The sequence below is a fragment of the Cetorhinus maximus genome, chromosome 2 (genome assembly GCF_964194155.1).
Source record: "Cetorhinus maximus chromosome 2, sCetMax3.hap1.1, whole genome shotgun sequence".
NCBI classification, from domain to species: Eukaryota; Metazoa; Chordata; class Chondrichthyes; order Lamniformes; family Cetorhinidae; genus Cetorhinus; species Cetorhinus maximus.
Window position 1 is genome coordinate 69765344 of NC_135880.1, and position 14726 is coordinate 69780069.

General features: G+C 44.5%; 1 protein-coding gene across 3 annotated transcripts in view; it reads left to right on the top strand.

Annotated features, from left to right (window-relative positions):
• pam (peptidylglycine alpha-amidating monooxygenase) overlaps positions 1 to 14726 on the top strand; it is a 353785-nt gene that overhangs the window by 149847 nt on the left and 189212 nt on the right. For all 3 annotated transcript variants that reach the window (XM_078565974.1, XM_078565966.1, XM_078565978.1), the window contains exon 7: positions 10460 to 10543. In XM_078565974.1, the coding sequence (XP_078422100.1) occupies positions 10460 to 10543 (84 nt within the window). The remainder of the gene's footprint in view (positions 1 to 10459; positions 10544 to 14726) is intronic.

A 14726-nucleotide genomic window follows, 5' to 3' on the forward strand; every position in this document is an offset into this window, starting at 1 on the left:
GACTCCTTTGTCTAACAAAATCTATCTAACTCAGCCTTGAATAAATTTAATGGCCCAGCTTTCACTGCTCTCTGGGGAACAGAATTCCACCGACTAACGATTCTTTGAGAGAAAAATATTTTCTCATTTCTGTCTTAAAGGAGACCTCTTATTCTTAGACTGTGCCGCCTGGTTCTAGCCTCTCCCATAAAAGGAAACATCCACCTGGTATACACCTTATTAGTCCCCTCAGGATCTTACACTTTAATAAGATGATCTGTCATTCTTCTAAACCCCAATGGGTATAGATCTAATCTGTTCAACCTTTCTTCATTAGATAAGCCCTTCATCCCAGGGATCAATCAAGTGAACCTTCTCTGAACTGCTTCTAACGGCAATTATATCCCTTTTCAAATAAGGAAACAAAGGCCCTGTCCAACTGCAGTAAAACTTCCCTACTTTTATATTCTATTCCCCTTGAAATAAATGCCAACATTCCATAGCATGTTTTTTAGCTTTCTTCTTTTTCTGATGCTATACTTTTTCCCTGCAGCAAAATATTTAAAAGGGAGATTAATTTGGGTTGCAGTTGAATGCTTTAAGGCTGTTTATGAACTGAGAAGTTTAAGGCTTATAGCATTTCATATTTAAATAGTGGGTGTACTGCAAAGACTTGTGTGTCTCATAATAAATACCTTCTCCTTGTGCTGTTGATTCTCCATAATTTACTAATTGTATATGGATTTCCTGTAGCGCAACACTTACCTTCGGTAACACTGTTGCATTGCTTATGTAATTGTTATATTTGTGTCAGGCTATCAGTCATACGTTTTTTCTTCTCAATTTGTATTCCCTTCCCTCTTGCTTTTCTGTTGGTATTGTTTATTTCTGATTATGTCGTCTGCAATTGATCTCCAAAATGTGTGGGTATTATACTAAATATTCTACATGTATTTAAGATTACTGATCAGTTCCTCAAGCAGACTCTATTGTTTATGATCCAGATGGATTACTTACCTGATATCTAGGTAACTAATAGTCAGGTCCAAAAATTGAACAGAGAATGCTGGCTGGCCAAAGATCTTAGCTGTCTTCCTCTCAAGGTCCCCACTATTATAAATGCCAATTACGTTCATTCCATGTGACCTTAAGCATTAGCTGAATGCATGGAAAACATTGAAGGTTATAAGCCTGATGACACCTGGCTGTATTGCTGAAGAACAGTTCCGATTCTGGTAGAGACCGATAATTTTTATAGAGAAATTTGAGGTTCCAATTATCAGCTGAAAGTTTTGCATGATGAACAATAGACTCAGCACCTGCTCTTCTTCTGGTGCAGGACTGACTGTCTCTATCTCTCGCTCTTTGTCTCTCCGATGACTGCAGGTTACACAAAACAAAACTGCTGTCTGTGATGTTCATAGATTTGTAGGGAAGCCTCTATCCTGATCTCAAAAGTGGCTCCTTCTGTCAACATCCTCATGACAACGTGAAACACATCAACCCTATATCTAGGTAGAAATGCGAATAAATTATTTTTGACCTCAATTCCCTTTCATCCTCGAAGTGAAAGGATGGCTTACAGCACAACTGTTTCCAACCAGATATCTATAACACCTTTCAGGGACTTTGGGAGACTCTGTTTACTCATCGTACACTTAGACTGCTGCCATTGTCTCTATGCATAAATATCTTGCACCTTCTTCTTAGTAAAACAATCCAAATCTTCCTTTGATCCTTAACAATCAGACCACCAGGCTTACTGTCAGACTTAAGACTGGGTCACGTGACCCCCTGCATTTACCCTAAATTTAAAACTGCAGTCCCAAAATATTATAATTTTATGAACCTCACAATTGTAACAACCAGAACTAGCTGCACCCAACCAAGTTGTTCCAATAGAGCTGCGATACTTTCCTGGGTTGGGGTAGACTGTGCTTGGTTATATTCACCACCCTTCCGCTAACTAAGCAACCTGGCATACATTAGGTTCTGGATAACACCCAGACAGGACCATGTGAAGCAGGCAAAGTTTGTGAAATCTCAGTGCCTGGTAATAAATATTGTTATGGTCCCCATAGAGCCTGATAACTTTTTAAAAGAGATGAAGTTCCCCGCAATCAACGAAAATTAACGAAGGACAATATTTCATGTTTTAAGACTTACTGTAGCAAACAAGCTAAAATCAACATAGATCAAACACTACTTAACAGGCAAAGAATACAACATTAAGTTCTAGGTTAATCCAGTTTTCCAGCTGGCTCCTTTCTCCCTGCCATGCCAAGTTGAATCTTTGTGTCCCAGAAAATTGTTCCACTCTGCCTGAGTATTCCAGAACTGAAATTCATCAACAAGGCCCACCTTGGTGACTCCTGGTTCCTTAAGTCTTCAAACGTCCTGCCTATTCTGTTGTCCTATTTTCAAACAGACAATCAGCTCTCATCGGCACTCTGCTTGGTTGCTAACACATAACAATCTTTTCCTGCTCGCCCCAGCAGTTTTTTCCTTTCTCTTTCCATGTCTGTGCTCAAGAAATAGCTGTCCCATTTCTGTGTCAAGGTGTGAAAACTGTCACTTGCTTTTCAAAAGGTTTTGCTCTGGGTTCCTTTACCCATGTCAACCAGGTCACATCTGCCTGTTTCTGGGCAGATGTTTAGTATGACCGCTATTCACTCACCAGAGCATTCTGTTTCACTTTAAATTAAAAGCAACATTTTAAAGATAACAGTCTTGTGAAGTCTGGTATTTGTAATAACATTTAGAACAAGGCAAAGCTCAGCAACATTTTGCTGGCCTTCAATAACATTATCATGTTCCCTACAGCCAACATCATTGATCAGACGCCTCAACAAGAAACTTTTTCACTTTCTCTCAAGTGCTGAGGAATGCAAGCACCAACAACTCATCGACACCAACACCCATCTAGGACCCTCCACCCCTGCCTGTCCCTCCGTCCCCACCCCATCTTCCAATCCCAGCCCTGGCCATGTATTCACTATACCCCCTGACCTTCCCCATTCCGACGCTGAACGTTCAATGCTCAGCAAAGGACTTAGTTTCATACCCTTACGCCCTCATCTCAATGAATTTCGGGCTCGGCACGATGCTGAACTCTTCTTCCGCCGTCTTCGTCCCCGTGCTCACTTCTTTGGGCAGGAGTCCTCTCCCCGTTCAACGGATCCTTTTACCCACCTCCAATATTCTCCCTCCACCTGGACCCCTCCCTCTGGATTCTTACCTTCTCTTGATCTTTTCATTGAGAACTGTCGGTGTGACATTAGTCGTCTCAATTTCTCTGCTCCTCTCACCCATTCTAATCTGTCTCTCTGAACTTACTGCACTCCGTTCTCTCAGGTCCAACCCCAACATTGTCATCAAACCCGCTGACAAGGGTGGTGCTGTTGTTGTCTGGCGCACTGACCTCTACCTCACGGAGGCTGAGCGTCAACTCGCAGACACTTCCTCCTACCTCTCCCTGGACCATGACCCCTCCACTGAACATCAAGCCATTGTTTCCAGGACTGTCACTGACCTCATCTCCTCTGGAGATCTTCCTCCCACAGCTTCCAACCTGATAGTCGCCCAACCTCGGACGGCCCGCTTCTACCTCCTACCCAAAATCCACAAACAGAACTGTCCCGGCAGACCGATCGTGTCAGCCTGTTCCTGCCCCACGGAACTCATTTCTCATTATCTTGACTCCCTTCTGTCTCCCCTTGTCCAGTCCCTTCCCACCTACATCCGCGATTCCTCTGACACCTTACGTCACATCAACAATTTCCAGCTCCCTGGCCCCAACCACTTCCTCTTCACCATGGACGTCCAATCCCTCTACACCTCCATCCCCCACCAGGATGGTCTGAGGGCCCTTAGCTCCTTCCTCGAACAGAGGCCCAAACAATCCCCATCCACCACTACTCTCCTCCGTCTGGCTGAACTTGTTCTCACACTGAACAATTTCTCCTTAAACTCCTCTCACTTCCTCCAAATAAAAGGTGTGGCTATGGGTACCTGCATGGGCCCCAGCTATGCCTGTCTCTTTATGGGGTATGTGGAACATTCCTTGTTCCAGTCCTACTCCGGCCCCCTCCCACAACTCTTTCTCCGGTATATCGATGATTACTTCGGTGCTGCTTCATGCTCTCGTCGGGACCTGGAAAAATTTATTAATTTTGCTTCCAATCTCCACCCCTCCATCATTTTCACATGGTCCATCTCTGACACTTCCCTTCCCTTCCTTGACCTCTCTGTCTCAATTTCTGGTGATAGACTGTCCACCAATATCCATTACAAGCCTACTGACTCCCACAGCTACCTCGACTACAGCTCCTCACACCCCGCTTCCTGTAGGGACTCCATCCCATTCTCACAGTTCCTTCACCTCCGTCGCATCTGTTCTGATGACGCTACCTTCAAAAACAGTTCCTCTGACATGTCCTCCTTCTTCCTTAACCGAGGTTTTCCACCCATGGTGGTTGACAGGGCCCTCTACCGTGTCCGGCCCATCCCCCGTGCATCCGCCTTCACACCTTCTCCTCCCTCCCAGAAACATGATAGGGTCCCCCTTGTCCTCACTTATCACCCCACCAGCCTCCGCATTCAAAGGATCATCCTCCGCCATTTCCGCCAACTCCAGCATGATGCCACCACCAAACACATCTTCCCTTCACCCCCTCTGGCAGCATTCCGTAGGGATCGTTCCCTCCGGGACACCCTGGTCCACTGCTCCATCACCCCCTACTCCTCAACCCCCGCCTATGGCACCTCCCCATGCCCACACAAAAGATGCAACACCTGCCCCTTCACTTCCTCTCTCCACACCGTCCAAGGGCCCAAACACTCCTTTCAAGTGAAGCAGCATTTCACTTGGATTTCCCCTAACTTAGTCTACTGCATTCATTGCTCCCAATGCGGTCTCCTCTACATTGGAGAGACCAAACGTAAACTGGGCAACCGCTTTGCAGAACACCTGCGATCTGTCTGCAAGAAAGACCCAAACCTCCCTGTCGCTTGCCATTTTAACACTCCACCCTGCTCTCTTGCCCACATGCCTGTCCTTGGCTTGCTGCATTGTTCCAGTGAGGCCCAATGCAAACTGGAGGAACAGCACCTCATCTTCCGACTGGGCACTTTACAGCCTTCCGGACTGAATATTGAATTCAACAACTTTAGATCTTGAACTCCCTCCTACCATCCCCGCCCCCTTTCCGTTTCTTCCCCCTTTCTTTTGTTTTTTCCAATAATTTATATAGATTTTTCTTTTCCCACCTATTTCCATTATTTTTAAATCTACACCTTTTATGCCCTGTTAGTCTTTCCACCCCACCCCCACTAGAGCTGTACCTTGAGTGTCCTGCCATCCATTCTTAATTAGCACATTCGTTTAGATAATATCACCACCTTCAACACCTCTTTGTTCTTTTGTCTGTGACATCTTTTGATTATCTGCTCCTATCACTGCTTGCTTGTCCCCACAACCTCACTACCCCCCCCACCACTTCTCTCCCCCCCCCACCACTTCTCTCCCCCCCCTCCCCTCCCCCACCTTCCGCACTTCTCTCTCTCCCCACCCCCCACCTTAAACCAGCTTATATTTCACCCCTCTCCTAATATTACTCAGTTCTGTTGAAGAGTCATGAGGACTCGAAACGTCAACTCTTTTCTTCTCCGCCGATGCTGCCAGACCTGAGTTTTTCCTGGTAATTCTGTTATCATTGATCAGAAACCTGATCAGTTTTCTCAATGTTTTGACTCAAGAGCAGGTCAGACAATGGATACTTTGTGACATGTGTCTTACCACCTATTCCTTCAAAGCCTCTCCACCCTCTGCAAAGCTCAGGTCAGGAGTGTGATATGTTCACCGCTTACCTAGATGGTTGCGGCTGTAGTAACACTCCGGAAGCTCACCAACACCCGGGACCAGTCACTTGATGAGAACGTTCATCGCCCTTAGTGAAAATTCTGCAGTTACCTAGCTAACAGCATTATGTGAGCACCACCAAGCATGGATTGCGATAATTCACTGTACCTTATTGGCTGAAGTGGAAACATCATTGTACTGAAGGAGAGAGTGCAGTAGTAAATTGCATAAAGGAACTATTCCTGAAAAAAAAATTAGCTGAACTTCAGATGGAGATGTCACTAGCCTCTGCATGTTAGTTGATGAACAGGAAGTAACGACTTAGAGTAAATGTGTGTTGCTTGGACTGTGAGATGGTAGAGGTGGTGTACCTCCAAGGCAAATGATAAGTGCTTTTATTAATTAGCCCTCAGGATATGTGTATCTCTGACAAGGTTGCCATTTATTGCTCATCCCTAGTTGCCTTGCGAAGGTGGCTGTCTTCTTGACAAAACCAAAATACTGCAATGCTGGAAATTTGAAATAAAAGCAGGAATGCTAGAAATGCATAGCAGGTCAGAAAGCATCAGTGGAGAGAGAAACAGAGTTAATATTTCAGGTTGATGACTTTTCATCAGAACTGGAAAAAGTTAACTTTTAAGTAAGTGAAAGGGGAGATAATGGCAAAAGAACAAAAGGGAAAGTCTCTGATAGGGTGGAAGACAGGAGAGATTAAATGACAAAAGAGTTAGTGGTGCAGTGTCAAAGGGACTTTAATGGGACAAGTTAAGAAAAAAATTATGTTTCTAGAGGAGGTGTGAATGACAGAATGATGAACAGCTGCAGTCTTGAAGCAAAAAGAAGAGAAAAAAACGAGACTAAAACCGAAACCTGTGAAGAAAAAGGAAACAAAATGGACAATATGGTTTGAAAATGTTGAACTCGGTGTTGAATTGGAAGACCGTTGAGTACCCAGTTGAGAGATGAGGTACTGTTACTCGAGTTTATGTTGAGCCTTCACAGGAACGCTGCAAGAGGCCAAGGATAGAGAGGTCAGCATGAGAGCAAGGTGGGGAGTGAAAATGTCAGGGTCCGGAAGCTCGGGGTCTTGCTTGTGGACTGAATGGAAGTGTTCCTCAAAGCGGTTACCCAATTTGCATTTGGTCTCCCCATTGTAGAGCATGCCACATTGTGAGCAGAGAACACTGTATACTAAATTAAAAGAGGTACTTATAAATTACTGTTTCACAAGGAAGCAGCAATTGGGGCCTTGGACGATGAGACGCGAGGAGGTATAAGCACAGGTTTTTCATCTCTTGTGCTTGCATGGAGAGGTGCCATGGGGAGGGGGTGATTGAGAAGTGGACCAGGGTATCACAGAGGGAATAGTTCCTAGGGAATGTTAAACGGGGAGGCGAAGATGTGTTTGATGGCATCAGACTGGAAGTGGCAGAAATGGTGGGGGATTATCTATTGAATACGAAAGTTGGTGGGGTGAAAAGGGAGAACAAAGGTAACCTTTTCGTGGGTCTGGGAGGGGATGGATGAAAGCAGAATTGTGGGAAGTTGGACAGACACAATTGAGGGCACTGTCAACAATGCTGGGGGGCGGGGGAGGGGATGGGGGGGTGTTTCCCCAATGAGGAAAGAGGAAGACGTATCAGGAGCGCTGATATGAAATGTTGCATCATCAGAGGTACAACCAAAACAGAGAAACTGGGAGAATGGGATGGGGTACTTGGAGAAAGCAGGGTGTGAGGGAGTGTAGTCAAAGCAACTGTGGAGTCAGTGGCTTATAGTAAATATATGTAGAAAACTTATCCACGTAAATGGAGACGGAGAAGTGGAGGAAGGTTAGAGTCAGAGTTGAACCATTTGAAGGTGAGAGAAAGGTAGAAATTGGAAGAAAAGTTGATGAAAGTTTCCATTTCGGGGCAAAAGCAGGAAACGACACCAATAGTTATCACTGTATCAAAAAAAGAGGTGAGAGAAGGGACCTGTGCAGGACTGGAGTAAGAAATGTTCCAAATATCCCAGAAAAAGGCAGGCATAACTAGGACCCATGCAGGTACCCATGGCAATACTTTTTTATTTGGAGGAAGTGACTAGAGATTAAGAAGTTGTTGTTCAATGGGAGAAAAGTTCAGCCAGGCAGCGGAGGGTGTTGGTGGATGGAGACTGGCTGGGCTTTGTTCAAAGAAGAAGTGGAGTGCCCTCTCGCTGTTCTAATAGTGAATGGAGATGTCGAGACATCAGACATCCATGGTGAAGGGGTGACGGATCGAGCCAGGAAACTGGAAATTGTTAAAGTGGCAAAGGGCACTGGAAGACTCATGGATGCAATTGGAAAGAGACTGAGCAGGGGGAAAAAGTAGAATCAAGACAGGAAGAAATCAGTTCAGTGGGGCAGAAACAGGCTGAAATGATATGTCTGCCAGGACAATCCTGTTTGTGGATCTAAGGAAGGAGGTAGAAGCGAGCTGTTTGGGGTTGGGGGTCTGAAAGGTTGGAGGCAGTGGAAGAAAGATCTCCAGAGGAGATGAGCTCAGTGATAGACTGGGGGCAGTGGCTTGATGTTTGGTGGTGGGGCCATGATCCAGGGAGAGGCAGGAGAAAGTGTTAAGAGTGTTGGCATTTGGCTTCTGCAAAGTAGCGATCGGTTCGTCAAACAACAATAGCGCCACCCTCGTCAGGTTTGATAATGTTAAGGTTGGAACCGAGAGAACAGAGTGCAGCAAGTTCGGAGGCTATCTTCTTGAAATACTTGCATTTCAGTTAACATGTTGTAAAAGATGTTAAATATACATACTTTCATACCATGTTTGGAATGCCAGTTAATGAAGATAGCAGAATTCTATACTTTCTACTTAGAAAATCCAGATTATTAATTCTGGTCACCTTTCTTGAATTATGTTACTGCTGACCATTCATGGACCGACTGGGAATGGTGATCAATTTTTCCCTTTCTATGATAGTTTACAATGCAGATCAGTGTGAAAAACAAAAACATGGTTCAGCTCATAACCCAGTGAATATGCAATATAAATTTATAGTTCTCCTTGTTGGTAATGTCACGACTCACTGGGGATAGTGCACTGGAGTATTAAGCCCCCCTGCTTCCCGAGCTGCGACAAATGTGAAAAGTTTGATCAAACCGCCTAATTGTTTAATGTAGGTTAACAGAATACGAGCACCAGGTTTGTAAACTTAATGAGCAGAATCTTCTGGCTGGCGTGCGGGTGGCGGAGTCCACACGCCAGCGCTTAAAATGTCGCGCGCTGATGTCGTGCGAGCATCTCGACGTCAGCGCGCAACATCGCGATATTTCAGTCGGCGGGCGCGCTATGCAACGGGACGCGCGCTGGCCATTAATTAAAGGCCTTGTTAAGGCCATTAACTCTCCAATCGACCAGGATTTTGAGGGGCCTGTGCGAACTTTGGGTCGGCGCACAGGGCAGGCAGGTAAGTGATTTTTTTACAAACCTCATCCAGTGGTGGGATGGGGTTAGATATCGGGTTTAAAAACTTTTAATAAAGTGTTTGTGTTCTTCACTAACATGTCCCATCTCGTGTGACATTTTCACATGAGGGGGACATGTTAATGATTTTTAAATTTTTCTATTTTTAGAGTTCCACAGAGTTTCAGCGATCTCCCGGAGGCAGCACTCTGGCAGTTGGGGAATCCCCCTCCGCCTGCACAGGAAGCGCATAGCGCTTCCCATCGGGCGACATGCTGGGCGGGCCTTAATTGGCCTGCCCACTTAAAATGGCGGTGGGGCCCGTTTCGGCGGCGGCAATCAGCTACCTGCCCGCCGCCGAGTCGGTCGGGCTCGCCCACCCATCGAGGGCAAAATTCTGCCCAATAAGTAAATAAATGTTTGTTGAACAAATTGTCTTTAACCAGTGGCAGAAGAAAGAAATATAAATTGCTAATTTCTAACTCTATAACCTAAACTCGACCCCTTCTTAAATCCCTATACGCACACATACAAGACACACAAAACATGGATTTTAAGGGTGGGATAAAAGTGTTCAATAGCACCAGTTCCAGAGTACTGGATTCGATGGGTTGATTTTGATTGATGTCTTCTAAATTCCTTTCAGTTCTTTGTTGATGACATCTTCCCAGCACTTTCAGTCTTTAGTTCACTGGTTGACCACTTGCTTTTCAATGTCTGTAAGTGATTTCCCCCTTTTCCTCTTGACAGGGCTTTTTACGAGAGAGAGCAGGTTGCACAGATATGAGGGGAACAAACAGCTAGCTATTATTGTTGAATTATTGGAATCTTACACACACAGGAGAAAGAGGTTTTAGGTCTTTTCTCTTTTCAGGCTAGGAGCTTTTTTCCTGCTGCGCTGCTCTCACACAAACCCTGGTCATCTGCTTAGGAGTCAATTAAAATATTGTTGCTAGGCAGTTCCCCAGTCGACTGGACTCCTCCTAGGTACCATCCTGTCTTTCATGGCATACTCTGTTCCAGGACAGCAACATTGGAAATATCCCTCACCCTGTTTCAGTAGACATGTCTTTCAAACTGTAGCCATTGTAATTTTAATCCACAGTCCAACAGAAATAAAAAGATATGTTCTTTATAGTAAACAAACTAAATAAATGTGTGTTTTATCTTTCTCCATTTCCAGATGTTGGGTTTAGAGTTGGTGGAAACACAGATATCAACTACATTGTTCTTCAGGTCCATTATGGAGATGTCACTGCATTTAGAGGTAAGAGGTCCCAACAACAGAAAAATAGTTGTAATTGCATTTACAAATTATTCTGATATACAGTTGACATTTTATTAATTAAAATAAAAACTCACAGTCTGACAATGCGCCTGTATTTCAATACTCCCTTTCATTTATATTAAATACAGATGGCAACTAGGATATTTGATGGAAAATAAACAGATTATTATCTTCATCTGAGTCCTAAATGATTGAACCCCTACTTCTGAGGCTGCGCCCTCATATTCTAGATTCCCCAGTCAGGAGAAGGACCTTGGCAGTATCTACCCTGTCAAGCCCTTTCAATTTCTTGTATGTTTCAATGAGATCACCTCTCATTATTTCTAAACTCCATAGAGTATGCCCTCAATTTACTTAGCCTGTCATCATTGGACAATGCTCTCAGTCCAGGGGCAATGTAGTGAACCTTCGCTGTACTGCCTCCATGCGATTCAAGGCAAAACTGTGCACAGTACTCCAGGTGTGTTCTCACCAAAGCCCTGTACAATTGTAGCAAAACTTAACATATTCTTGTATCCCTATCCCATTGCAATAAAGGCAGACATGCCAATTGCCTTCCTAACTGCTTGCTGTACCTGGGTGCTAACGTTATGTTTCTTGTAGAAGTACACCCAAGTCTCTCTGAATGTCAACATTGAAAAGTTTCACATCCTTTTGACAAATATTCTTCTCTTCTATTATTATTACCAAAGTGAATAACCTCACTCTTACCCATACTATGCACCATCTGTCATCTTGTTGCCTACTGACTCAACCTATCTAAATCTCTTTACAATTTCCTCTTTGCAGCTTACACTCCCACCTATCTTTGTATTGTCAGCAAACTTGGATACATTATTCTTGGTCTCTTCATTGAAGTTATTAATAAAGATTGTACATAGTTGAGGCCCCAGCACTGATCCTTGCAGCACTCCACTAGTTATAGCCGGCCAACTTGAAAATGCCCCATTTATCCCTATCCACCACTTGCATTAGCCAATCCTCTATCCATTTCTATTTCTGGTATGTAGTTTGTGACTTACACTATGAAGACAGACAAAAGACATTTGTTCAACATCTTAGCCATTTCCTCAATCCCTCAAACCCCTGCCTCTGCTTCTAAGAGACCAACATTTACTTTAGTTACTGTCCTTTTTATATACTTGTAAAAGCCCTTAACATTTATCCTTATATTATTGGCTAGTTTAGGCTCATTCATTTATTTTACTTTTTTATTAACTTTTTGGTTGCCCTTTGCTGGTTTCTAAAACGTTCCCAATCATTAGACTAACTACTGTTCTTTGTAATATTATAAGCCTCTTCTTTTTAATAATACTACCCTTAACTTCACTAGTAAGCCACGGATGATCTTACTTGTTGTGTCTTTCTCTTTAATGGAATGCATTTTTGTTGAACATTGATTTGTTTCTTTAAATGTTTCCCATTGTTTAGTTACTGCTCACATTTATGGCTCACACAATGAACATGCCATGTTGCTCTTAGCCATTTCACAGCAAAGACAAAATACTGTGGATGCTCGAAATCTGAAATAAAAACTGAATATGCTAAAAACACTCACCTGGTCAGGTAGCATCTGTGGAGAGAGAAAGTTACTGTCCAAGATCTTCAAGTCAATGGTGGAGCTGTTGTGCCCGCTGCTGATTGCGATTCAAACTGCCCACTTACCATTAGCATTAGGTGGAGCCTTTGCACCTTCCGGTCTTGGCAGCAACAGGATCCAACGACGAGCAGAGTTAGGAAGCCAAATGGCGAGCGTAATTCCAACGAAGCTATGTCACCTTTTTCATCATGAACTGAAGAAATGTCCCTTAAGGTCTGTCTTCACTTCAATGACTTACACTGTTTTTAAATGGAGTTATCGCCCCCAGCATTGCACAACTTCCTGGCCCAACAGTCCTCACCCTTCCAACAATGCTCACTCCCCTCCCTCACCCCATGACAATATTCACTACCTCCCTCAACCCCACCCACCCTGAAAATGTTCAGCCACTCCTTCACCCCCCATTCCCAATAGTGTTCACTCCCTCTCTGAGCCCCCCGGCAATGTTCATCCCCTCCCTCACCACCTCTTTCTCCCCCCGCCACTTCCAAACAATGATCATTCCTACCTTACCCCTCAACATTGTTCATCCTTCATTCACCCCATAACAATGCTCACTGGCCTCTCCCCTCACCCACCCCCACAATGCAATGTTGTCACGAGGGGGGTGAACATTGTCAGGAGGAGGGTGAACATTGTCTGGAGGGGAAGGGGGAAGTGAACACTGTCGGGAGGGGGCGGGGCAAGCGAACATTGTCAGGATGGGGGGAAAGGAGCGTTGTCAGGAGGGGTGGAAGTGAATGTTGTTGGTAGTGGGGCGGGTGAAAGTTGTTGGGAGGGGGAGAGATGAACATTGTATGGGGCGGTGAACGTTGTGGGGGGCGTGGAAGTGAACGTTGATAGGAGGGATAGCATTGTGAGGAGGGGATGAACATTGTTACTCCAGCTAACTTATTCGAAATGTGCTCCTGAGCAGGCTTTACACCTGCTAGGAAAATTTCTAAGTAAACCTGGGGAGGCAGTAGTGTAGTGGTCTTGTCACTGGACGAGTACGCTAGATACCCGCGGTAATGCTCTGGGGACATGGGTTCGTACCCCACCATGGTAGATAGTGAAATTTGAATCCAATAAAAAATCTGAAAGTCCAATGATGACCATGAAATTATTGTCAATTTTTGTAAAAACCCATCTGGTTCACTAATGCCCTTTAGGGAAGGAAATCTGCCTACATGTGACTCTAGACCAGGTAAGGATGGCAGATTTTCTTCCCTAAACTCCCTGATTCTTAAATGCTTCTGAAACGGCCTAGCACTCCGTTCTCAAGGGCAGTTAGAGATGGACGCCCACATCTCATGAGCGAATAATAAAAACTGTAGGGCAAACAGCTCAAGTCTTTGTGGTTCTGATCATCTGATCCCACTGTCATAGGGAATTATGCAGCAATCTCTGGAGGGTAAAACAGGCAATCGGAAGTTTAAATGTCCTGCATAAGTACCATGTATGTGTGCCTGTCGGGACTTCCTCGGACTCCCAGGCACATCAGCGACTTAAGTGGAGGCATTTCCCGCATCCCACATTGGAAAATTCATGCCAGTGTTTCAATCGATAACCCTTGATCAAAACTGGAAGTTGGTAGAGCTTAAGGCTAGAAAATTTGACTCTCTAGTTCCATGTGTTTAGTGCTATGAGTGCAATTTGGCTCCAAAATGGTGTGCATTTGTACTCTTCTGATGCGAGCAGCACTGGGTGCCATGCTAGTGAGGGTGTTAGCTTGTGTGCAAGGAAGCGTCCATCGGAAGTATACAGAACAGGGAGATCATGACGTCAGTAAAATTGCAACACCTATTTGAGGCCAGGGTTGCCATTTTGAAACTCGCCCCAGCTAATGTCGTCTCTTAAACATGCAGAGCTGAACATGCATTCAGCAGCAGGAAGAACTTTCTATTTAATGGAATCATGGACTATTTACAGGTTACTTGTTAATTGATTTTTACTGATTGTTGCTGTGATTGTAGAAGTGTTCGATTTCTAGATTTGTTTTTAAAGTTGCAAAAACTTGCAGGGAGTGGTGTGGCATTTACTGAAGTGATTTTTCCTGACTTCAGTGATTCTGAACAAATTACTTGCTCTGAGATATGGGTGTAGTAATATGCATTCTCCTTGTATTCAGTATGGCAAGGAGAATGGGTAGAAGCAACACAGAGCAGGACAAACTGCTGGCAGAGAAAGGAGATGGAAAAATGCTCTCGGCAGGAAGCCATATCTGCCCAGGGTGTTCAAGGAGCAATTCTTCAACCTGAACTCAGTGAAAAGTGTATCAGATGCCTCTGCTTCACTAAGGAGGTAATCACTGAAAGCTGTCGCCTGCTGCAGTCAGAACTGCAACCTCAGAGGAAGGCATGGGCACATTGCCAGTGGCTAGGAAGGTGACCATGGCCATGAAGTTTTATGCATTGGCTCCTTCCTGGCTGGAGCAGGCAATATTTGCAACATCTCCCACTTTGCTGTTCGCTGTTGCATAAGGAAGGTAACTGAGGTTCTGTATTCGCTTGCTATTTTTACAACAATCTGATAGAGCGGTACTGTAGGGCACAAAAGGAGGTTTTTATTCTGGCGGCAGAT